This window comes from Bufo gargarizans, chromosome 2 (genome assembly GCF_014858855.1).
Source record: "Bufo gargarizans isolate SCDJY-AF-19 chromosome 2, ASM1485885v1, whole genome shotgun sequence".
Lineage (NCBI taxonomy): Eukaryota > Metazoa > Chordata > Amphibia > Anura > Bufonidae > Bufo > Bufo gargarizans.
The window spans coordinates 474,380,277-474,405,928 of NC_058081.1; the positions used below are offsets into that span (position 1 = coordinate 474,380,277).

General features: G+C 45.3%; 1 protein-coding gene across 2 annotated transcripts; it reads left to right on the forward strand.

The window, feature by feature from the left end:
* The first annotated feature begins 1,214 nt into the window (after positions 1 to 1,214).
* Positions 1,215 to 25,346, forward strand: NUP50 (nucleoporin 50). Of its 2 annotated transcripts, XM_044281097.1 has the most exons (8): positions 1,215 to 1,375; positions 6,050 to 6,128; positions 10,914 to 10,997; positions 11,076 to 11,250; positions 12,050 to 12,673; positions 13,729 to 13,810; positions 15,105 to 15,223; positions 23,292 to 25,346. In XM_044281097.1, exons 2-8 carry the CDS (start codon positions 6,060 to 6,062, stop codon positions 23,492 to 23,494), a joined length of 1,356 nt encoding a protein of 451 aa, XP_044137032.1. In that variant the 5' UTR covers positions 1,215 to 1,375; positions 6,050 to 6,059; the 3' UTR covers positions 23,495 to 25,346. The 2 variants fall into 2 exon arrangements, with proteins under 2 accessions (XP_044137032.1, XP_044137033.1); XM_044281098.1 differs by lacking the exon at positions 10,914 to 10,997.
* The last annotated feature ends 306 nt before the right edge of the window (positions 25,347 to 25,652 follow it).

Sequence of the window (25,652 nt, forward strand, 5' to 3'; positions counted from 1 at the left end):
TGTGTGAAAAACTGCAGTATAAGGGCTTATTCACACGGCCGTTCCGTGCATTGGGGGCTGCAATTTGTGGTCTTCAATGCACGGGCAACATCCATGCGGCTGCCACGACTGATCCAGATCGATTCAATGGGTCCGTGATCCATCTGCACTGCAAAAAAAATAGAACATGTTGTATTTTTTCTGCGGTGCGGAGGCACGGAGAGAAACCCCACGGTAGTACTCCGTAATGCTTCCGTGGATCAGTTCCACACCGACCTGGGTTTGGATCCGTCGCGGCAGCTGCACAGATGTTGCCCATGCATTGGGGACCATGTGCATGAGCCCTAAACCAGAGGGTTTCTGTCATGGATTAGGCAAAATTCTTATTGTGAATGTTGCCTAAATCTGTACGCAGTGAGCTCCCCCTAGTGGTGACTGATCATAGTCGCTTTGACAGTTTCATCACAAGCAGGTCAGTGCTGGCCACGACAGCAATCTCTAGTAACCTGTTACAATCACATGACAACCATTTTATTCTACGTTTGGTTTCATTTTGATTTGTTACATGATAGTCCGTCGCCATTGAGACATAAACCTAAAAGAGAAAGCCATAGGGGGAGATTTATCAAACTGGTGTAACGTAGAACTGGCGCAGTTGCCCATAGCAATCAATCAGAGGCTACCATTCATTTTTCAGAACACCTTTGAAAAATGAAAGGTGGAATCCGATTGGTTGCTATGGACAACTGCGCCAGTATTTCTTCTCGCCAGTTTTCATCAATCTACCCCATAGAGGGTTTACCCTTACAAAAACGTTCAAATATATTCTGAATTATGACGAGACGTAAAAGTACATAACAATGTTCTATGACCACCAGAATAGTTAACGATCCAGCATACGGAACTACCCATACTCCGAATGCTCTATGGTTCATGTGTAAATTCTCTCACTAACTCATGGCTGCGACATGTAGTTCCACAGCAGGAAAATAATATAACCTCCCCGCTGCAATACACCGGGTTAGAACGTGAGTATGTAGCGCATGCGCCCTGCTCTCCCATCTTTCTCAATGAACGACGACGTCACGCATCCTATCCAATAAGAAGGAAAGAATCCCTAACGCACGCGCATTAGAACTTATCTTTTCATGAATGGACGGTTGAAGCCCCGCCCCTTCCTTCCTCCCTCCCGGCCGTTACTGTTGGAGTTTGCGCACTGGTTCTAACCTGTCGGCGCTCTTACAAAATGGCCGCCTGAAGACGTTTCCCGCCCTCTTCTTGTTGCCGGGTGGAATGTGCTTGTGAGGGGACAGAGAACAGCGAACAGACAGAGCCCGAACGGAAAGTCGTGTGTGGTGGTCGGAAAGTGACGAAGCCTCACTCGTGTCTACCGGAGGTGGGTATGGAAACCGCGGTAACAGCGAGGGCGGCGGGGAAGGCCGCGGGATGACAGGGGCCGGTGTTCTCTGTCACTGGGCGCCCACATGGTGGCTGCAGGAGAGCGGCGCTGCCGGGGTCCTGCATGGTGTATAGCGCTCTAATGTATTGTGTGTGTGTGTGTGTGTATAGAGAGGGACGTGTGTGTGTATAAATATATATATATTACTGTGTGTGTGTATATATAGACATTTATATAATAGTGTAGTATTGTGTGTGTGTGTGTATGTATAGAGAGGGACGTGTGTGTGTATAAATATATATATATTACTGTGTGTGTATATATAGACATTTATATAATAGTGTAGAATGGTGTGTGTATCTATAATGTGTGTGTATGTATGTATGTATGTATATATATATATATATATATATAATCACAAAAACTTATATTTGGCTTTTGGGTGAAATCTATGGAAAATGTAAGAAGTTCACACTACAGTGATATTAAATCATGAAAGTAGGGCATTTAAGTAGACGCACGCAATGATGATTTCCTCATCTCAAGCTATTTACTGAAATAAAAGCCAACAACAGTGGTGAGTATACCCCCATAAAAAATGTCAATGTCTCAATAACTTGTCATGTGGCCTTGAGCATCATTTACAGTTTGACAACTGTGTCTCATGCTGTTCACAAGTCGACTGATTGTCTGCTGAGGCATGGCATACCACCGGCCTTCAGGTCATTGAAGTTCTGCGGTACAGAGTTAGGCTATTTTCACACTAGCGTTCGGGGCTCCGCTTGTGAGTTCCGTTTGAAGGCTCTCACAAGCGGCCCCGAACGGATCCGTCCAGCCCTAACGCATTCTGAGTGGATGCGGATCCGCTCAGAATGCATCAGTCTGGCACCGTTTGGCCTCCGCTCAGCAGGCGGACACCCGAACGCTGCTTGCAGCGTTCGGGTGTCCGCCTGGCCGTGCAGAGGCAAACGGATCCGTGCAGACTTGCATTGTAAGTCAATGGGGACGGATCCGTTTGAAGTTGACACAGTATGGCTCAATTTTCAAACGGATCCGTCCCCCATTGACTTTCAATGTAAAGTCAAAACGGATCCGTTTGCACTATCATGAACAAAAAATAAATACATTTCTGAACGGATCTAAGCGTTTGCATTATAGGTGCGGATCCGTCTGTGCAGACACCAGATGGATCCGCTCCGAACGCAAGTGTGTAAGTAGCCTTACGAGCCTCTACACGGTGACAGTTTTCAATGGGATTCAGGTCTGGAGAAAGTGCAGGCCACTCCATTTGAGGTACCCTAGTCTCCAGCAGCCATTCCCTAATTATGTGACCTCGATGAGCTGGCGCATTGTCATCCATGAAGATGAAATTAGGCCTGTGTTGTTCATGCAGTGGCACAATGATTGGATTAATGATGTTAGTACCATTCACAAAGTGTAGGGCAGTTCTGTATTGACTAGACACACTGTAACACCACCACCACCAAAGGCTCGTCTGGTGACAAGTGGCTGATGCATACCGCTCTCCGTGACATCTCCAACATTGTTGGCGGCCATCATTTATGCTCAGCATGAACAGCACTGAGGCCCACTGGTCCCTCGTCCAACGTAGATGCTCCCTGGCCCATGCAAGACGATGACGCCTGTGGTCACGTTCCCTTGTAGGTCGTCTAGCACACAGACCACGCTGATGTAAATGTTTTAGAATGGTTTGGCACACTGCTGGGACTCCGATTGGAACTGCTGCTGCCACCAATGATGGGAGGGCGCACTGCCCACCAATGATTGGGGAGGCCACCCCCTATCGTACCTCCACAGTTCTGAGAAGGAGACACGCCGCAGCAATGAGGAGCCTGAGCCAGTAGCGGTCCTCTTCACTGTAGTCTGGGGCGGGAAGCGTAAGGGGCAGGCCTAGTAGTGCTACTGCTGCGCCCGGCTGCTGGTGTGCTGGCCCTATTTTCGAGCAGGGACAAAATTCCTGATCGCCATGGCGACATGGGGCCATGTTTGTCGAGCCCTGGTCTGACGTAACACCTGGGTGCCTCTCGCCTCCCTAAATGTGCCGGCGCCTCCTTCTCCCATGCTGCAGCGCTGGCCAATCACAGCGCTCAGCTCATAGCCTGAGAGGCTTTTTTCTCTCTCAGGCTATGAGCTGAGCGCTGTGATTGGCCAGCGCTGCAGCATGGGAGAAGGAGGCGCTGGCAGGTTCCCCTGGGTGGAGCCTAACTGTGAAGATACCGGAGGCAATAACGGGAAAACGGAGCGGCGCCCAGGTATAACAGTAAGTGCGGGGGGGTCCCTGGGCGCCGCTGTACATGTCTGTATAGTTAATTTAGAAGTTTTATTCTGGTGAAAGGTCCTTTTTAAGTTCACCTGTAAAGGTTAGGCTACGTTCACACTGGTGTTTCTGGGTCCGCTTGTGAGATCCGTTCAGGGCTCTCAGAAGTGGTCTAAAACGGATTAGTTCAGCCCCAATGCATTCTGAATGGATAAGGACCCGTTCAGAATGCATCAATTTGACTGCGTTTTGGTCTCCTTTGCGGTTTTTTAGAAGGTCACTAAAACGCAGATTGAGAAGGCATCGGCATGGCCTCACCAAGCACCGTGCTGCACATTGCATGGCATCTGTGTGCGGTATTGTGCTCAGCCCCATTCACTTGAATGCGTCGTCACTTAGCCTAGGAAAAGCAGAGAAGGCTGTGGTGCTCGCAGGAGTGCTGTTGTCTTAAACAGCTGATAGGTGGGGGTCTGGCTGTCAGACCCCCCACTGATCAGATACTCATGACCTATCCTGATCTAATAGAGAGACTCTAGTCTGTACAGAAATGACTGGAATCCCTGCACATATCTGAGGTGTACTCGCATGTCAACCTGACCAAGCACATGTTGCCATCTCCTCTGCGTCCTGCTGTACGAAGGGACTTTGGAACCAGAGACTACGTTGACAGATGTGCTCACAGAAGATCTAATCAGGTCTTCTACAGGGCAGTAAGGCTACTTTCACACTTGCACTTGATCGGATCCGTTCTGAACGGATCCGATCATATTAATGCAGACGGAGGCTCCGTTCAGTACGGATCTGTCTGCATTAATAACTTAGAAAAAATTCTAAGTGTGAAAGCAGCCTGAGCGGATCCGTTCAGACTTTCAATGTAAAGTCAATGGGGGACGGATGCGCTTGAAGATTGAGCCATAGGGTGACATCTTCAAGCAGATCCGTTCCCATTGACTTACATTGTAAGTCTGAACGGATCCGCTCGCCTCCGCACGGCCAGGCGGACAGCTGAACGCTGCAAGCAGCGTTCAGCTGTCCGCCTGGCCGTGCGGAGGCGAGCGGAGGCTGAACGCCGCCAGACTGATGCAGTCTGAGCGGATCCGCTCCATTCAGACTGCATCAGGGCTGGACGGAGGCGTTTGGGTCCGCTCGTGAGCTCCTTCAAACGGAGCTCACGAACGGACCCATGAACGCTAGTGTTAAAGTAGCCTGAATGTTCTTGATATTTCCACCCAAAAAAAAGCTTCAAAAATGTTATAGATTTTTCTTACTGATGTAATGCTGACCTATTCCATCATCACTTGTCTCCCCAGCGAAGCTTGCAATCTAAATTCTCTATCAGTAAGTCTTTGGAGTGTGGGAAGATACCCAAGCAAACATGGGGAGAACATGCAGATGCTGTCCTTGGTCAGATTTTGACCCCAGCACTACCGGGCACCAATGCTAACCGCTGTGACCTATACATGCACACTGTCAGGGGCAGATTGGCCATAGACCTTACAGGGAAATTTCCGGGTGGGCCGATACCTGGGGATGTATTTTGTGCTGCTGGCAGTATTTTATGATGGACTGTGGTATTTGGCTCTGTTGGGGTGGTATAATGTGCCACAATATGGTATTGCTGGCCCTGCCTTCCATCAATTTGGACCCAACTACAAAACTGGGCCACTTTTTTAGTAATTTTTTTTCAGGGCCACTTCAAGTTCCCAGTCCGCCCCACACACTGTACTGCTGATTTTGTTTGGTATACTTTTTGCTACCATTTTCCTATCAGTTGGTATATGTTGGAGAGTCCTGTCAGAGGTATATTAATATTGCGGTCTCGGGGGTCCGACCACGTGGTGCAGTCGTGTGGCGCTTGCGATGCAACCAGACAACCCGTTTAAAGGGCTTCTCTCATTTCAGACCATGCCTTAAAGAAGTTTTGTTTTATCGGGGGGCCTTTCTGCCTAGCACCCAAGCCCCCCTCTACCTTCCCCATGTGGCTTGTCCTGTGGAGGGAAACATGTTGATATGCTCCTGACCACTGGGTTCCAGCTCCTTTTGGTGGTCATGTGGCTGCTGTAGTGGTGATATCACCCAGTGACATGTTGCTGAAGCGGCCACAAGCAGTTGATATGCGGGACCTGAAGGAGCAGGCAAGTATGCTCCCCTCTGGCCACGTGGGGGTTTTGCAGAAAGATGATGATCAAAAGGGATTATTCAGCCTTTCACATATACATGCACACATAAACTTACTGATATACTGTGCTCCTGTTCAGCTTTTTGCCAGCCCGCTGTGAACGTTGTGTATCAGGGCATGCTGGGAATTTGTAGTTTAGCCGCTGCTCAGCCGCGTGCTTTTCTTCACGTTTACATGGCAGATTCTTATTTAACTTTTCACCTTATCTTTTCAGTGCAGGCAAAATGGCAAAGAGATTGGCAGACAAGGAGCTGACAGACCGAAACTGGGATCAGGAGGAAGAGTCTGAGGATGTGAGTGTGCGAGATGTCTTACCGAATACTTTACTTTGCCCTGTAAATGTATTTTTAATTTATTTTATTTTTTTGCTGCTGATATTTGGATAAACTGACAATGGCTGGATGTACACCACAACTACTGAATGGACCCCACTGACTAATGGTGTCCATTTGGGAGTCTGCTTTTAGCAGAAAAAAGGCCCGGACGCAGGACTTTGCTGTTTTTGACAACATCTGAAATGGATCCTAACAGAACCTCTGCAGACGTGAATTTAGCTTTAGAGAGGACCACCATTTTTTTCTTTAGAAAAGCAATCCCTCCGACTGTAGTCCAGGAGATGCCATCTCTATTTTATTTCATCATCTGCTCCTCTGCTGTGCCCTGCGTTTGTTTTTTGCGCCTAATATGCTAATTTATAGCATCGGTACAAGTGGGAGGAGACATCGGCTTTTCTCCCGGGCTGTGGCGCTGTCCAGTCGCTGTTGACCACTTCACAGCCAGGGAGGAGACGAGCTGTTCTCATGAGACTTGGTAAAGCTTGTGAGAACAGTACAGCAAGCACAGTGCTCACTTCCATAGTGCGAGAGGAGCCCGGGAGCAGCTTAGAATAAAGGGATAGCACAAAGCACTGAGAGGTTGGTTAATGTAACAGTGGTTTTCCAGGAGTATGGTACTGATGACCTATTCTAAGGATCAGTGGCGGATCCAGAGCCTGGTCTCGGGAGGGGCACTTTCAGATTATTTTTTGTCCGCGGCCACAAGACTACAGTGTAGAGGTATACTGTATATTGTGTGGCACAGTGTATGCTATATGTGTATAACAAACATATTTCACATGAAAACTTACAAATACTTGGCTTGGCCCTTAGGGATCTCGGACGCCGCTTCAACACTTTGGCCGGGGGCTCGGTGGAGCTGATGTGTTTTATCCTAATGAGGAAGATTTCATAAGGATTTGGAGAAGGGGCAGAGGGATAGCAGAGCAGGGAGAGGCTGGTGCTGCTACTAGGAAACTCATACCATGGGGTAGTAATAAAGCCCACCATAATGCCGCCCCCTCCCCCTGTAGTAATAATTCTCCTTATAATAGACAGTGCAAAAAATACCCCCTTGTAATGTCCCCATAGTGCCCCATAATGTGCCAGTATATAGTGCCCCAGTAGATGCTCTGTGCTCCTCATAATTTGCAAGTATAAAATACCCCGTAGATGACCCCCTAGTACGCCTCTCCCCCTTCCCCATAGTACCCACCATAATGTGTCCCAGTATAAAATGCTACTGTACAGAGCCCCCACATAAAATACCCCTTCTTTGTGGCCTCAGTAGATGCCCCTATAGTGGCCACAAATGATGTTTCAGTAAGAAGTGCCCCAATCATGGGCCAGTAACGAGAGCCCCCCCCCCCCCCCCCACACACACACACACACAATCATGGGCCAGTAACGAGAGCCCCCCAATCATGTGGCAGTAACACTATTGTACATATTTAAATAAAATAAAAAACTTACCTCCATTACCTCTTCTGGCCTGTGTCCAGCGCTGTACGGCTCAGGCCAGAAGCGTACGTTATAAATGTTACAACGTTCATTTTTCGGTATAAGTAACATATCTTTATTATCTGGGTCACTGCGATTACAGTGATGCCAAATACATACCGGTGTTTTTTTTTTTTTTTCCATTTTGCAACTTTTTTGTAATAAAACCCCTTTTAAAAAAATAAAAAATTGCATTGCTGCTTCCCAAGACCCATAACTATTATTATTTTTTTTTCTATGCAGTTGTGTGAGGGCTTGATTTTTGCAGGACGACTTGTATTTTTCATTGGTATCATTTTGGAGTAAATGGTGCTTTTTGATCGCTTGTTATAATTTTTCGGCGGCAACTAAGAATAATTTTTTTTAATTTTTTTTTTACGCAGTTCACCGTAGGGCATAATTTACTTGATATTTATGTAGTTCTGGTCGTTATCGACATGACAATACCAAACATATATGGGGGAGATTTTTATATATTTTTTTGTTTAAACTGACAACATTCTGATTTTAAAATGCAATGAATTATACCTATAGTGCATTGCATTTTAATCAGTGCTATTCTGATATTGACCTGACCAGCAGGCTGCACCAGAGGGGGGCAGCCTGCTGGAATTGACTCAAGACTGGTTTGGGGCCTACACAAGAACCCAGCCAGCCTTCACACACATCGGCACCCTGCGATTGCATTTGCGGGGTGCCAATGGGAGACAGCACTTTCAGCACTTTACATGTCGCGGGTACCATTGCCCACGGTGTGTAATGGCTCGTCTGGTGACAAGTGGCTGATGCATACCGCTCTCCGTGACATCTCCAACATTGTTGGCGGCCATCATTTATGCTCAGCATGAACAGCACTGAGGCCCACTGGTCCCTCGTCCAACGTAGATGCTCCCTGGCCCATGCAAGACGATGACGCCTGTGGTCAAATTCCCTTGTAGGTCGTCTAGCACACAGACCACGCTGATGTAAATGGTTTAGAATGGTTTGGCACACTGCTGGGACTCTGATCGGAACTGCTGCTGCCACCAATGATGGGAGGGCGCACTGCCCACCAATGATTGGGGAGGCCACCCCCTATCGTACCTCCACAGTTCTGAGAAGGAGACACGCCGCAGCAATGAGGAGCCTGAGCCAGTAGCGGTCCTCTTCACTGTAGTCTGGGGCGGGAAGCGTAAGGGGCAGGCCTAGTAGTGCTACTGCTGCGACCGGCTGCTGGTGTGCTGGGCCTATTTTCGAGCAGGGAGAAAAGTGTTAAACAGCCCAGATCGGCACTCCTGACGATCCAGGCTGTTAGAGCAGCGCTAAGACTGGGCCGCTGTTAAAAAAAAAAAAAAAAGCAGAGACCCAGCTTAAGGCCCCTTAGTGACCATTGTAAAAAGGCATATGGGTGGTCACTTAGGGGTTGAAGTTATGGGACTCCAGTCTCCTAGGCCAGTGACATCACATTCATTGATCACAAGGCCTTTGTGAATGGACCTGGGCTGCATTACCAAGCGCAACTGCCATACAGTGTATGGCACAGCCTGGCATGGTGTGAGAATGGACACATAATAAAGAAAGGGAAAAAAAGGAGGAGGTTAACAAACGCTACCTGGGTCAAAGGTATCCCGAGGGTAGTGTTAAGCCAGAGGTGCCGAAGGTGATTGTAGTGGAAGGGAATTAGAAGAGTAAAAGATGAAGCAGGTGGGTTGTGGGAAGATGGAGAAGGCAGCTGGAAATAGTGTCAGCACAGCTATACACTTGGTGATCAGGTAAAGGTGATGGAAACTTGGCAGGCAGGAAATAAACGTCACCAAATGGCGCTTACCGACTAGCACGTTTTTAGGATGAAACAATGTAAAAAGACACAAGGGTGTAAGCACCACTCTCTACTCAACCATAGGGGAAGAAATTATGGTGGCCCAAGAGACCGGGGTGACAGTTCTTCGAGTGGAGTAGTTTATCCTCCACACAGTACAAAGATAGTGATGGTAGTAAAAAAATACTTTGGAAGTGCCAAATGTTAAGATAAGAATCACAATAATGTAATTAAAATGTAAGACACGTACTGTAATAAATCATAAGGTAAAACTCTAGTGAACTCACTTCACTGGGGAGTTGCCACCAGGATAAAGCTCAAGACACCTGAGGTAAAACCCTCTGGGATCGCCTGTAGTGTGGTGGAGATTGAAGTCAGCGCTCCAGTCATGCAATAGAGATGGCAAGCTGCACATGGGTCAGCAACTTCTTCGCCAATCGCTTTGTTGCAAGGATATGCGGCTCAACGCGTTTAGGGGAAGGCATAAAATCCCCAGGTGTCTTGAGCTTTATCCTGGTGGCAACCCCCTCCCAAGTGAAGTAAGTTTACTAGAGTTTTACTCTGGATTGGTTTTATCTTATGATTTATTACAGTACAGTCTTGCGTTTTTAATTACATTATTATTGTGATTCTTATCTTAACATTTGGCACTTCCAAAGTATTTATAGCCATCACTATCTTTGTACTGTGTGGAGGATAAACTACTCCACCCGAATTACTGTCACCCCAGTCTCTTGGGCCACCATAATTTCTTCCCCTATGGTTGCGTAGAGTGGCGCTTGCACCCTTGTCTTTTTACATTGTTCCATCCTAAAAACTTGCTAGTCGGTAAGCGCCATTTGGTGACCTTTTATTTCCTGACTGCCAAGTTTCAATCGCCTTCACATGGTGTGAGTGCCACAGAGCTCACCTGAGCAACACAGCCTCTCAGTGCCCACCGATCAGATATTGATGATGTGTCCTGAGGACAGGTCATCTGTATTATACTCCTGGAAAACCAAGGCAGTATGTAACACATCATGACTTAAAATGCTTGCCATTGCTAGAATGTTATGACCTGGGATCACATTAAAGTCCAGAGTTTTAAAGGTGTTGGCAGGCAATATTGTAGTTGTATTTTTGGGGAGGCGAGTGTAAAAAGTTGCACCTCCTGGTTCTCCGTGTAAGAGTAGAAGAAAGATCCCAGCCTGCTACTAGTACCCCTTAGGCTACATGCATACATTTTTGAACAAATGTGTAGCCTCCAGACCTATTGGACATCACAATCTACCCTATATTACTGACTAGCTTTGTAACGGTATTAGAGAGGTCTGTCCAGTTAAAAAAACTGAGAAGTGGTTGCTTATGAGGTACAAAGTGTTCTTCTCTTCCAGCATTTGTACAAAAAGGGCACAATTAAGACATTTGACATTCGGCCGTCTTTCTGTACGTGTGTCTCGTCTCTCATCCGTGTAATAATCTCACAGGCGGGAACGTTCTCTGTTGCCAGCCAAGATGTTTTGAAGAGCAGAGAAATTAAGAAGGCAAAGAGGAGGAATGTAGGAAGTGAGGTAATAACCGTATGATTTCCATCACGTGTGCTCTTTTATCTGTGCAGCTAAACCTTTTTCTTTTTCTTCCCCCTTTAGTCCGAAGGCAGTGGAGCTTTTAAAGGGTTTAAGGGTTTGTTCCCAACATCTGGAGCAAGTTTTGGTGGATTTGGGAGTGACTCTGCTGCAAAACCGCTTCAAAGTTTGACCAACGGAAGTCGCACAACTTCCTTGTTCACCTCAAAGCCTGCTGGTGAAAGCAAACAGTCTTTTGGTGAGTTTCCGGTTTGGTGCCGCTCTATTTGGTAATTACCTTTTTAATGTGTCTAACATGGCAGCGCAGTACTTGATAGTTTTGAGAATCCCATCCACATGTACTTTATACTCTGTATTCCACCCATTCATTGTATATGGGAGAAATAGGCAGCAAATTTGAATAAGTGCAGAAATTTCTGTGACTTAAAATCAGTTTTGACAAGTATATAGAAATCCGCAGCACTCGCCAATTAGAGGAACAAATCTGGTAACTTTATTTGCGCCAGCAGCATAACAGCGACGTTTCAACCAGCTTGAGAAAGAGGTGGTCAAAACGTCGCTGTTATGCTGCTGGCGCCAATAAAGTAACCGGATTTGTTCATCTAATTGGCGAGTGCTGTGGATTTCTATATACTTGTTTATATGACCCGACCCCCAGCCTGATCTCTACCCACGAGCACAGTTACCACTATCCTCATCCCTGGTACGTCTATCCCAAATTGGGAACTATAGTGCTGCTCATCCCGTGTTGATCTGATTTAAAATCTGTTCTGTACATCTGAATGAATGAGGGTTACTTCTCCAGAAAGCACAAGGTTTTCTGCAAGCACCATTTAGATCAATTGGACAGATACAGAAACTTCTGCGGCATGTAAATATTCCCTAAATTTTATGTCAGCCATGGGGCACAACTTGGATTTTTCCAGAGAACATGTCAGCCGCTAGACATCTGCTGTAGAGCAAGTTACATTTCTCTTACGGCACCCTTTAAATGTTCACTTCTTCACTTTTATGGTAAGATCTGTTTTATTCATCAGGGTCTGTCTTTACAAATGGTCCAACGTCTTCAACCACTGATGGAACTTTTAGCACAGCCAAAACCAACGGAGAGAAACCTTTGCCTACCTCTGGTTCTGGTCCAAATAGGTCGGTCAGCTCAAGTGACTACAACAAACAGTTGGCATCCCTGAACTGCTCTGTCCGTGACTGGATTGTGAAACATGTCAATGCAAATCCACTGTGTGATCTGACTCCAATCTTTAAAGACTATGAAAAACATTTAGCCACCATTGAGCAGAAGTATGCCGTAAGTACAGACAGCGGATCTGAGAGTGACGGCTCCAAGGGAACTCCAACCATTCCATCATTTGTCCCCTCAAAACTGGAGACCAAGCAGTCTTTTTCTTTCACTTGCAAAGAGAGTAAATCTGAACAGCCAGCTCAGTCCTCTCCAGAGAAGAAGTCTCCGCCAGCTTCCCTCTTCTCATTTGGTCAGAAGACAGACACAAGTAGTTTTGGTTCATTCAGCTCTGGGACAGCAGCTGGATTCTCTTTCACAGCGGGGGCTGCTGGTCTCTTTGGTAAAGATTCGACTAAGAACAACATCGGGCCATCTTCGTTTTCTGTTCAGTCAGTGTCCACCAACAAGACTGAAGAATCAGGTGACTTTGGCTATATGTAACTGCTGGTTAACCCTACAGAATGTTATAGGGATATTCTGATCTCAGACACTGATGGCATATCGCTAGGTCATGATATTGGTGACGGGTGCAGGTCATGAGAGGTCATCCTTCTGTTGTCTTGGATCCTGTAGGATGTCGCTCTACAATGCTATCTCCCATATTGCAGACGGCAGGGCACTCTACCCTCTAGTAGATGGATATGAGCAGCCCACAGCACAGAAAGCAACTTGTGTAGGAAAAACCCTTATGATGTACCGTAATCCTCTGTGTAATTAAGGGTGCACTTTAAAGTAGATTACGAAGTTGATACTAGGGTGATCTGGGATGTGCTGTTCTTGAATAATACAGATCGAGGGGGTCGACTGGGCAAAATTAGAATGACTGTTGGCCTATGGTAGCTCATTTATTAATAAGTGATGTTTTAGCATAAACTTGAGTCCTTGATGGGTGATATGAATGAGTTATGTTGGGGTATAATAGGGTATATCTGGAATGGGGAGCAATCTGGGCATTTATTTTAATTTAGGGTTAATGAGAAGGATGTATTGCCCCTCCACAGAAACATATCGCCATAAAAAAATCATTATATAAAAAATCTATGCATCAGCAGCTAAATGTTAGGCCAAATAGTAAATTTGTCTATCTGTTCTCATCCCGATGATACGGTTCTCTACATTTTACAGAAGAACGCATTCCGCTTAGAAATGTTCATTTTTTTTAAGTGACTGAGCATAGACTAATAGCAGTGGAGTGTTCGGGGGTGTATGGAAGCAATAAATGTCCTTCCTGATGTTGTAAAGTTCAGGGTCCCAGCAGCAGAAATGAAAGTGGTTGTCTCATCTCGCCTTCACCAAGGTAGTCGTCAACCAGCGGAGCAGGCTGCCTTGGAAACGTGCTGTGCAGCAATGGAAGCTACTGGCCCGCTCCACCAGGTAGTCAGGGCTTAGACACATCTCATCAGTGACATTCGACAACCCCTTGGACATGTTTCTATTGATTTTATTTATTCATTTATTTTTCCTGTAAAATTTCAGGAGGAGGTGCTGATGAGGAGGAAGAGCCACCAAAAGTAGTTGTTCAAGAAGTAAAAGAAGAAGATGCCTTCTATTCCAAAAAGTTAGTATCCAATGTTCTCACCGCAACACAGAAAAATAGAAAATGTATTGTCTCATCAGTATACCATGAAAAAGGTTGTGTCTTCAGTCAAGTGCTCACCCGAACTCTATTCATTCATATCCCATCATATGCAGTTGTAATCCAGGCTCAATTTCCTCATCTTGGGGTGGAGTAATCTAGAGCATATTGCTGGATTAAAATCTCCTCTCCAGTAATCTCGGATGTATACTTGTAATGTTGTTACTCTCAAGAAAAGCATCCAGACTTCTTTTTAAAGAGCACCTGTCAGCAGGATCGTAATAAATGTGGCATATTGCCTGGTAGGGTTGATCCTGGTGAAATGATACCGATCTTCTGAAAATCGGTTGTAGCATTCCCAAGAAAAGAGGCTTTTATTTTTTGTGCATATGAGGGCTTCAGTACACTGAGGAGCCTGGCCAGCACTGGAAAGCTTAGGGAAGACCTAATTTATGTGTGTTCATCTTGTTCATCGGGTAATCTCCTCTTTTTTTTTATATGCAGTCAAAAAATCGTTTACCAGCAGCAAATTGTGCCGTATAATCATGCGCTGCTGCTGGCAAACAATGATTCTGTATGGGGACGAGCGATGGCATTAGCGATCACTCCTCCTCATTCTGTGGAGGAGATCGCTGCATGTAAATGCAGCTGTCTGCTTCACTGATAGCAGGAGATTGTCGGGAAGGAAGCTTTTTTTCCCTACAGTCGGCCGCATGTTCAGTGAAGGAGACCACTGCTATTACATGCAGTGGTCTCCTTTACTGTATGAGGATGAGGGGTCGCTACAGAATCCTGGTTTCTGGGCAGCAGGTCGCTGTTTGGACAGCACGATCTGCTGCCCAGGAACGATGATTGGATTTCCTGCCCGACGACAGGATCACCTGATGAACGAGCGTTTCACCCGTTCATTAGGTGATCGGCGGCACGTTTACATGGCCAGATTATCGGTAACGAGTCTTCTCAGGAATCGTCCTTCCCGATAATCTGGGCAATTTATTGGTACGTGTAAATCCACCTTTACTGTACACTTATGGCCACATACTTTATTTAGAGGGAGGATAATCCGTGTTCTCCCCAGCAGGCTCTAGCTGCCCATGCGCTGCTGTGCTTGAGGCATCATAATGGCACTAACCAGAACCTTGGTAAGTGGAAGTGATTACATTGTATGTAAAAGAAGCCCAGAGAGACAATCCGGTGAGGGAGGGGGCGGCAGCAGTGTTAGTAAGTTGTTTTTGAGGTCTTCTATGAATTGCATAATTTTACATTTTCATTCCAGGTGCAAACTGTTCTACAAAAAAGATAATGAATTTAAGGAGAAAGGGGTCGGCACCCTTCATTTAAAAACGTTAGGAGATCAAAAGACTCAGCTCCTGGTCCGTGCTGATACCAACCTAGGTAAGTTCCAAATGCTCAGCACCATAGACAGCTTGATATTATTAGACTTGTATAACGTATAATCCTGTTACGATGTACACCTATTCTATTTGATCATGTAAGGCTACGTTCACACTTGAGCCTAAACTAGGTGCAGGTCAAATACATAGAACAGGTGCAGATCTTTCCATTATACCTTATCCATTGGTTTTATCTCACAATAGCTGAAGTGTGAACTCAGCCTAAAGTGTATTTGGGTCTACATCAGAGAACTCAACAATCGTCATCATGTGACTTTTTTATTGTATTAAGTAGACAGTCATTGAGCCCATTCAGTTAGCAAATGCCAAGATGGTAATAAGATGTCTGTCTTCTGCTTGGCATCTGCATCAGAAAGCTATTTCTTTCCTCATGTGGCTGCATTTTTCCAGTTTAAAAAAAGCTGTCCTGCAGAAATACTTGTAGATGAGCCAATGTTTAAAGCAGGGCTGTGGAGTCAGTAAGCCAAGGTTCTGACTGACGCCTACAGTCTCACACCGACCTATTCCTACGTGGCCAATAACTTACCAATCACAAAGTTACTGTAGTGGGCTTGTAAGTATCCGGCTACTTGGATAGAACTTAAACCATACTACTGGAATGCAATTTCTGAAGGTCCTGAAATTTGATACATTTCTGTAAGTAGATATGTAATGTGCTGTGCTTTTAATAACTGGAAAACCGTTATACACTTAACTAATGGTAGGTAATGTACAAATGTGTAATCACAAAAAGCCTGAAAAACCCCATATGGATGTCCTGGAAATGCATTCTAAATGGGACTAAAGCATTTTTTAAAGTGTAGCTGCTAGATCTAGTGCTTGCCATGAAAGGGTTGTGTGGGAATAAATAACTTTTCACAAGTGCCTGCCTCCACTATGGAAAGACTCGTTCTTACCTGCTATCTCCAGCTCTGGTCCTGCACATCGGCTCCCGTGTCATCTTCCAGTCCACGGCTTGTTTACGTCCTCTCTGGCATGGACATGATCATCTGCTGTAGTCAGTGACTGAATTCACTGGTAACGTCCACAACAGACACCACCACTGAAGCCAGTTATTGACTGCAGATGACCATGCCTGTGCCAGAGATGAAGATAGATAGGGTTTGGGGGGAGACTTCATGTCAGGCCAGCTTCTGCTGTTTCCCAGCATTCTGGTAGTCTTCCGCTGGGGCCTCTAGTAATCAAGGCCCTGGCTTCTCTGCGGCCTACTCCCCGGTGTATGTGGCAGGTTTGTTCTCCCGCTCCCTCACTGCATTGCCGCTCTAACCGGAAGTTCTTCCGGTCGGCCCTGCCTGTACTTGAGGAGGCCACATCTTCAAAACTGTTTCGGGGGCGGGAACTGTTCTATCAGAGTGAAAATTTTGCGCCATTTCTTCCTCCCACCAGCAGCCAATAAGCTCCGCCCCTGGGCTTAACCCTTTTCTTGCCTTCAGTACTACTGCGCTGGGCAAAATGATTCCTGGACTCGAGACAGCTGGAGGTTTAGATTTGAGCTGTATGTAATTAAAAACTATATATATTATTAACCCTCTGAGCTATCTGGTCCTGTTGTAAAATTTTTGTTTTCTTCCAACTTAGACATTACACTAAGTCAACGAGTTTACATGTTCATTACAACAGTTGGGTACTTAGTGTTACAGTTGAGTATTCATACAGCACAGTAACCAAGTGCAATTACAAAGTACAATAATAGATCTCTATGCAAATCTATAAAACATAGCGTTACATTACAATAACGTAAACATTTGTGAACAATAATGGGAAAGGTCAAGGGGGAAGGGGCGAAAAGGGAATCGCAGGAGTGAGTAATCAGAGGCTAGTTGTGATTGAGCGTACAATATTTTCTACGCTCAATTACAACTACTGCACTACTTAAGTCATTTCACCCAGGGAAATATCCACTCTCTATTTTCTATCTTCATCTGGTCCTGTTATGGACAGAGTTCCCACCGCCATTCCAAAATCAGAGTTCTGACCGCTACAGCTGGATGCTCGCACTACCGCTAAATACCGCATTCCTTGTAGTTCCACAGGCAGTCGTTTCACTACTACTGGATTCTGTAGGTACTGTCACATTCCCCTCCTTCCTTAGGTGGAATATGTGTGCTTACCACTGGACCCTGTACATCCTGTAGCATACCCTGCTTCCAATGGCGGAGTAATTGCATTTGGACTGGATACCGTACAGTCTGTAGCATTATCCTACATAGGCGGAGTACTTGCACTACCACTGGTTACTGTACAGCCCATAGCATTGTCTTCCTTCCATAGGCAGCGTAATAGCACTACCACTGGATACTGTACAGCCTATCGCATTACCATCCTTCTATAGGTGGAGTAATTGCACTTCCACTGGGTACTGTACAGCCTGTAACATTACCCTTCCATTGACAGGGTAAAAGCACTTCCATTGGGTCCCGTACAGTCCATACCATTATAAATCCAGGCTACGTCTGTCTCCTGTATCTTCTGCAGTCTCCTAAGCTGTGATTTGTATTCCCTGGGCTGTTCTTCTGCCCAGCCGGAGCCTCTGCGTATTCAGCCGCTCTCTGGCTGGCCCTCCGGGGAATGGGTCTTCCTGTCCCTTTTTCAGGGTTCTGTTCTTGTTCCCTCCCCATAGTACTGCTTTCTAACGTCCCATGGTCTTCTGTAGGGCTGCAGCTAACGATTATTTGAGTAATCGATTAGTTGCCGATTAATTTCTACGATTAATCGGGTAAAACAACAAAATTACAAAACAGAGGTTTATGATTTTACTTGAAAAATTATGTTCAAAGGCCATATTAAAACAAATTGTGGATGGCACTCTTATGGGGGGGGGGGGTCTGTGGGCGGCGCTGTTATGGGGGAGGGGGGATCTGTGGGTGGCGCTGTTATGGGGGAGGGGGATCTGTGGGTGTTGGGGGGGATCTGTGGGTGGCGCTGTTATGGGGGAGGGGGATCTGTGGGTGGCGCTGTTATGGGGGAGGGGGGATCTGCTGTGGGTGGCGCTGGTATGGGGGAGGGGGATCTGTGCGCTGATCTCCCTTCCCCATAGTAGTGCCATACACACACCCCCCCCACCCTCCAGTAACAGGCAGAGCGGACGGCGGCGTAACATCACTCACGTGACGCACCTGCTCCGCCCACTTTATGAATGGAGGCGGAGCAGGCGCGTCACACGAGTAAGTGATGTTACGCCGCCGTCCGCTCTGCCTGTTACTGGAGCATCATTGTAAGGTAAAATAAAGATGCAGTGATTTAAAGTAAACCGCCCGTATAGCAACGAATCGGCGATTATTCGATAACTGGATTCGTCAGCAACGAATCCTATCATCGATTAATCGTTGCAGCCCTAGTCTTCTGTGTCGTCGTCGCCCCCCCCCCAATGATACGAGCAAGAAAATGGGATTTTTTTTTGTGTGAATGAGACCTTTAAATAACATTTTGTAATACGAATAACAAAGTTAACCAAATATATTATGCTTTTAGCAATCTAAGGCCCTTATCAATCTAGTGGTGATCGTAAAATCAGTCCTCACCTCTCCTGTGTTGTCCCCTGTCACCTCATGCACACAACTATGCATTTTGCGGTCTGTAAACTGTGGATCTGCAAATATAGGATTTTTTTGTGCTTGCCCGTAAAATCCTTTTCTTGCTGACTTCATTGGGGGACACAGCTCCCAACATGTATTGTACATTGCTGTCTCTCCTTGATGGGTCCCTCCAGTTCTTGATTCTAACCCATCTTCGCATTTCTTATTTTTTTATTGTTTTCTGTTTGCTTCTCATGGCCACTGCTCCTACTGTTTTTGTGCAAACTGATTAGCTCAGTGTCTGCAGGAGGGGTATAGCTGAGAGGAGGAGCCAACACTTTTTTTTTTTTTTTTTTTTGCCTAGTGTCATCTCCTAGTGGCAGCAGCTATACCCATGGTCTTGTGTCCCCCCCAATGAACTCTGCGAGAAAAGGATTTTACAGATGAGCACAAAAAATCCTATATTTGCAGATCCACAGATTACAGACCGCAAAATGCATAGTTGTGTGCATGAGGTCACAGGGGACAACACGGGAGAGGTGAGGACTGATTTTACGATCACCACTAGATTGATAAGGGCCTTAGATTGATAAAAGCATAATATATTTGGTTAACTTTGTTATTAGTATTACAAAATGTTATTTAAGGTCTCATTCACACAATCGTGTTGCGGTATGCAAACCGTGGGTCCGCAAAACGGGCACAGGCCATGTGAATGCCACATAGCAGTCCATGATCAGCAAAATGTGGTGAAAGATGGGACATGGCTTGTCTTTTATGCACGGCGGCACAGACTCGGAAGAAGACTGAAGAGCATCTGTGTGCTTCTGGGTCAGTGGTGCAAATCTTTCACAGCATTAGTAAATTTTCGATTAACTCCACCCAAAACTAGCTTTGACTCCGACTCCACATCCCTGGTTTGAAGAGGTCAGGTGGGCCTTCGGTGAATGATACACACACGTTTACTTGCATTCACAGCTTTACTTACATTTGAGTCTATGTAATATTGCATGCACACTATAGAGCACTACTTTCAGACTGCTCAAGAGAAGATGGTGCAACTACTGGTGATGTCAGGGCCCACCTCCCTGTCCATAAGCAGAATAACTTGATCTTTCATTTCAGAGAAACTGATAGCTGTGCAGCCGTGTCTTAATCTCTTTAGGCCCTACACACAAATTTTAGTCTGGCTTTTTACCACCACTTAAAAGCCTTAGAAACCACAGATTTCAATATTTTTTTAGTACCAATGGTAGATTTTTAGGGTTGCTATTTAGTGTGTTTTTGGTAAAAAATATTTTTTCCTCCTACAGAGAGGAATTAAAGGATTCAGGTTCAACATGCTTTTTATTTTTTAAACTGTGACAAAAAATAAATCTTACCAAGTAGTAGGATGAAGGTTTTTAGCTAACATCTAAAGCTGGTGTTTATACGGCAAGAACCACACATTGCAAAAATGCAACCGTGAACAGATGGCGTCCCCTCCCTGTGTCTAATCACTTAGATGCTGTGGTAGCTATTCACTGTGGAATCTAAGGGGTTAAAGTGAATGTCCAGGATTATAAAACATGGTTGCTTTCATTGCTTCTCCCATCCACATGTTGGCATCATTCACCTTTTAAGAGAACTGTTCTGCAATACCATATACAACCCATGGGCATGTGGTGCAGTTTCTGGCAAAAAGCAGCATGGAGATCGCCACGCCTCCAATATATACTACAAAGAAAAAAATATGGGGGGTTCAGTCAGCACAGCCCTGTATGCAGGTGCACATTGCTATGGTGAAATACAAACGTAAAAACACAAATGCAATCGCGCTCTATTTTTTTATTTGTAGTATATATTGGAGGCGTGGCGATCTCCATGCAGTCATGCACACCTGACCAGTTAGTCTGCCCTGGAGGCTAGTTTTAAAGACTGTATAAAACTGATTCTGCTTATATAGCACCTACCAGTAGCTATTTGGCTCCAGGAGAAGTATATAGTGGGCTCAGCATGCATGTTGGTACTTGCATCCCTGGATCCGATGAAAGGTGTAATGGCACCGGACGGGGTTAGAAGCTGAGTGTGCTTGGCGTGCATGCTGTACCTGCGCTCCCTGGACTTTGTGGGGCTGTCATGGCCCATAACGGGTAGGAACTAGTGTTAGGGACCACTCATGGAGGCGACCTTGACGTGGTGAGTGGCTTATTACGCTTTGGCCAAAATGTACACCAATGCCTCATTCAACATCCAGCATAGAGGCAGGGCAGAGTGCTGGTTGCAGAGTGCAATTGCATTTGTATTTTTGCGTTTATTTGTATTTCACCATAGCAATGTGCACCTGCATACAGGGCTGTGCTGACTGAACCCCCCCCATATTTTTTGCTTTGGGGTATAGTTTACAAAGTGAGGGTCACTTCTTGAGGTATTCACACTGTTCTGGTACCTCAAGGCTCTGCACATGCAGCAATTAGCCCAAAAACCATTACAGCAAAATCTGCGCACCAAATGGTGCTCTTTCCTTTCTGAGCCCTCACATGTACAGCGGCTGTCAAACCCCGAAGTGTGCACTTTCAGGGCAGGGAACGCCTCCCCTGGTTGAGATTGGAAAAAGGCATTCCATTGCAGTAATAGGCCAGGGCCTGTATTAGGCTTCTAAGCCTATTACTAGCCTATTCCAATAGGCCTTTTAGGTGGCAGCACTGTATTGGAAATGGTGGGGTGCAATTTTAATGTATAGACTTTATTTTTTTTGTCCGAATTCTAAAACGTATGGTCAGATGCTCACTATACCCCTAGATGTATTCCCTGATGGGTGTACTATGAGGTTTATACCATAAAAGTACAGCAGGGGCTCTGCAAATGATGCCTGAAAACCAGTCCAACAGTCAGTTCAAAAGCCAAATTCCACTGCTTCCTTTCTGACCGCTGTCATGTGCCCAAACAGCAGTTTATAACCACATGTGGAATATTGTCTTACTTAAAAAAATTCCGTAATAAATTGTGGAGTGCTTTTTCTGTTGCATTTCTTGTAAAAATGAAAAATCTTGAGCTGAAAAAAAAAAAAAAAAAACTCCTGCCGTAAAGCATTCAAAATTTATTACCACATAAAATGACACGTCACATTTCAGAAGTTGGGTTGTATCCCTAAGGATAGGTGCTAAATGCTAGATCAGTCAGGGTTCTACCTTTTGGGACTCCCAAGAAATTACAAAAATTAGGGATTCTAGGAACCATATAAGATCTCCTATTGTATACTTCTAAGGCTACTTTCACACTGGCGTTTTGGCTTTCAGTTTGTGAGATCCGTTCAGTGCTCTCACAAGCGGTCCAAAACGGATCAGTTTTGCCCTAATGCAGTCTGAATGGATAAGAATCCGCTCAGAATGCATCAGTTTGCCTCCAAACAGTCTCCATTCTGCTCTGGAGGTGGACATCAAAACTGACTGCAGCGTTTTGCTGTCCGCTTGACTAAGGGTACTTTCACACTAGCGTTTTTCTTTTCCGGCATAGAGTTCCGTCACAGGGGCTCTATACCGGAAAAGAACTGATCAGGCATATCCCCATGCATTCTGAATGGAGAGTAATCCGTTCAGTTTGCATCAGGATGTCTTCAGGTCAGTCGTTTTGACCGATCAGGCAAAAGAGAAAACCGCAGCATGCTACGGTTTTCTCTCCGGCCCAAAAAACTGAAGACATGCCTGAACGCCGGATCCGGCATTTTTTCCCATAGGAATGTATAAGCGCCGGATCCGGCATTCAGAATGCCGGATCCGTCGTTCCGGCATGCGCAGATCGGTAAAAATGAGAAAAATGTACAAGACGGATCCGTCGGTCCGCATGACACGCGGAGAGACGGATCCGTCCTTGCAATGCATTTGTGAGACGGATCCGGATCCGTCTCACAAATGCTTTCAGGCAGCAGCAGATCGGCGGATCCGGCGGCCAGTTCCGACGACGGAACTGCCCGCCGGATCACACTGCCGCAAGTGTGAAAGTAGCCTTAACTGAGCCAAACGGATCCGTCCTGGCACACAATGTAAGTCAATGGGGATGGATCGTACACAATCTTGAACAATAGAAAAACAGATCTGTCTCCCATTGACTCTCAATAGAGTTCATGACTGACCCGTCTTGGCTATGTTACAGATAATACAAACTGATCCGTTCATGATGGATGCATGCGGTTGTATTATTGTAACGGATCTGTTTTTGCAGATCCATGACGGATCTGCCCAAAACGAGAGTGTGAAAGTAGCCTAACAGATTCGACAGTGGTGTACATTGCCCATTGAGTTCAATCCAAAGTTGTTGTTTTTTTTTTGTTTTTTTTTCTCCTGTGGTGCCCCTTTGTGTAGGATTACAGCCTGCTGAGCTTTCCAATGCACAGCTGTCTGTATACCTGCCACCCAAACATGTGCCAAAAGAACATACTCCGCTGGGTGACTAGAGCCCTGTGAATGTTTGCCATCTGAAGGAATGCAATGCACAATCACCCGAAGAGAAGTTTGAGTGGAGCAGTGACCACTAATGTCCATTTTATCATTTCAGGCAACATCTTGTTGAACATTTTGGTCCAGCCATCTATGCCGTGTTCAAGAACAGGGAAGAACAATGTGATGATCGTATGTGTTCCTAACCCTCCCATCGCTGAGGAAAATCCAACTACTCCCGTCACCATGTTAATCAGAGTTAAAACCACAGAGGATGCGGACAAGCTGCACAAAATTATTTTGGAGAAAAAGGGGGCTTAATACTCAGATGCCTTCTTGGGATTTTTCTTTTTGCCAAGTTGCTGCTCATTAATCAAACTCAAGGGTTGCCATTCGTCGAGTAATGATCTTTTGACCCACGTATCTTCTCACTGCAAAAAGATTGTTTTCGTAAGGTTTTTTTGTCAGGAAAGATTCGGATGGTAATAAAGCTTTAAGGAAAACAGTGTTTGTACAATGTCAAAGGAATGCCTGGTGTCAATGTGAATGGCTAGATTATCACAGACTAGGCCTTAGCCAGCCCTCATACAAGAGGAGGAGCACAAAATACCAGTCGAGAACTCAACGTGCGTTCTGCTCCATGTCCTTCTTTCTGCTTCTTCTTTCAACTCGAGTTTTCTCTTTCCTGACATTGGGCAGTTGATTCTTCTATATTATGTCTATTTGGAAATGATCTTCTGAAGTGTGTCCCCTCCAGAACAGCACCAGTGTCTTAAAGCGATTTTCCCATCTTCGAAAGTGATGGCATGTAGCTAGATGTCATTTTATGATTGGTGGGGGTCTGACCTCTTGGTTCTCCACTGATCCCAAGAAGGAAGGGTCCTCTGACCATGAGCTGTGCAGGGGTCTGCAGTGGGCCCCATTAGAGTAAATGGTGTTGGTGGAACTTTTGGAATTGCACTTCTGACTTTAATACATAATAATTTTTTCCTTTTTTTCTTTTCTAAATGTGTAAGGGCTGCGGAATTAATTTCAACTTGTTTTCTCTGTAGGAACAACGTCGCCATATTTCTCTCGTGATCTGAATGCTTGCAACTGGGAAATATTGCGTTTAAAAATGTGGGAGGGTGGAGATTTTTATTTATTTTTTTCCTAGAGGAAAAGGTGACAGTGCATTAAAACAAATGGTACTAATGAGGTCTCGGTATTACGAAGGGGTCTTGGGTGCTTTGTCTTGTGCTAATGGTCCCATTCTTGGGATTATTGGAGGTCCACAATCATTAGCCCCTAAAGAAAGTAGCGTTTTGATATATTGAAGATGGATTATTATGGAATTCCCTTTTTAACCTTGTGTTTAATAAATGTGGCCAAGATGTTTGAAGAGTTGGCATTGCCCTACCCATCTGAAACCTTTTCCAGTAATAGGCTGATCGCATGAGATGCCAGGACCTGCATGTAGAGATTATTGTTGGGGGGAGGGGTAGCAGCTATCAGCTAGTCTTTATTTCCCCTGCAGCAGTCCTGAAGGAAAAAAGGAAGCCTTTACCTAGCACCTATTGAAACCAGTAGGCAACCCATGTAATGTACAGAAAGCCCTCAAGATGGAGAGGCTCTGCAGCTCTACACTTAGGCTTCATGCACATGGCGGTACTGTGTTTTGCAGTCTGCAAATTGCAGTTAACAGCTGTGTGTTCTGCATTTTGCAGAATGGAAAGTCTGGCCCTCAATAGACCAGTTCTATTGGACATGTTCTAGTTGTTTGTTTTAGATGCAGATAGTACACAGAGCGCTGTCTGCATCTTTTGCGGTCCCGTTGAAGTGAATAGGTCTGCATCGAAGCCGCTACAAAAATAAAAAATTCAGAACCAAACCACATTATTGTGCATGAGCCCTTAGGCTAACGGAGAACATGTGGCTCTTCAGATGTTGTGGAACTACAAGAATGGGTATACAGGGAGTTTTCAGTCTGAAGGGCCACAGGTTGCAGATCAACTGCATTTTCGTATATTGAAAGGTGGTAGACAATACTTTTCAAGCCATGTCTTACATGGACCAATTGATATAGTAATTGCTAGAGATGAGCGAATTTCATATTTTGAAATTCGTTCACACTTCGTTTACTGGTAAAAGGTGAATTGCGTTATGGATTCGGTTACCATGGACCATAATGCAATTCTATAACTGAATACCTTTTTAATAGGCATTCCATCATAATAGTAGTGTATGGGCTGCAAAACGGATCTGTCCCGTTTTTTCTGTTATGCAGGGGCGTCCTCTCCTGCATAACTGAAATGGAAACGATCTGTTATGCAAGCCCTAGACTTCTATTATGACGGAATGCCTTTAAAGGCATTCCGTTATAGAATTGCGTTCTGGTCCGTGGTAACGGAATCTATAACACAATTCTGCTTTTACTAAACTGCGTGAACAAATTTTATAACATGAAATTCGCTTATCTCTAGTCACATTGGTCTGTCTA

Coding starts and splice junctions, on each gene's coding strand:
- NUP50 (XM_044281097.1), top strand. CDS start 6,060: ATGGCAAAGAGATTGGCAGACAAGGAGCTGACAGACCGAAACTGGGAT. Junction 13,811..15,104: donor GATGCCTTCTATTCCAAAAA/GTTAGTATCCAA, acceptor TTTTCATTCCAG/GTGCAAACTGTTCTACAAAA. Junction 15,224..23,291: donor CCGTGCTGATACCAACCTAG/GTAAGTTCCAAA, acceptor TTATCATTTCAG/GCAACATCTTGTTGAACATT.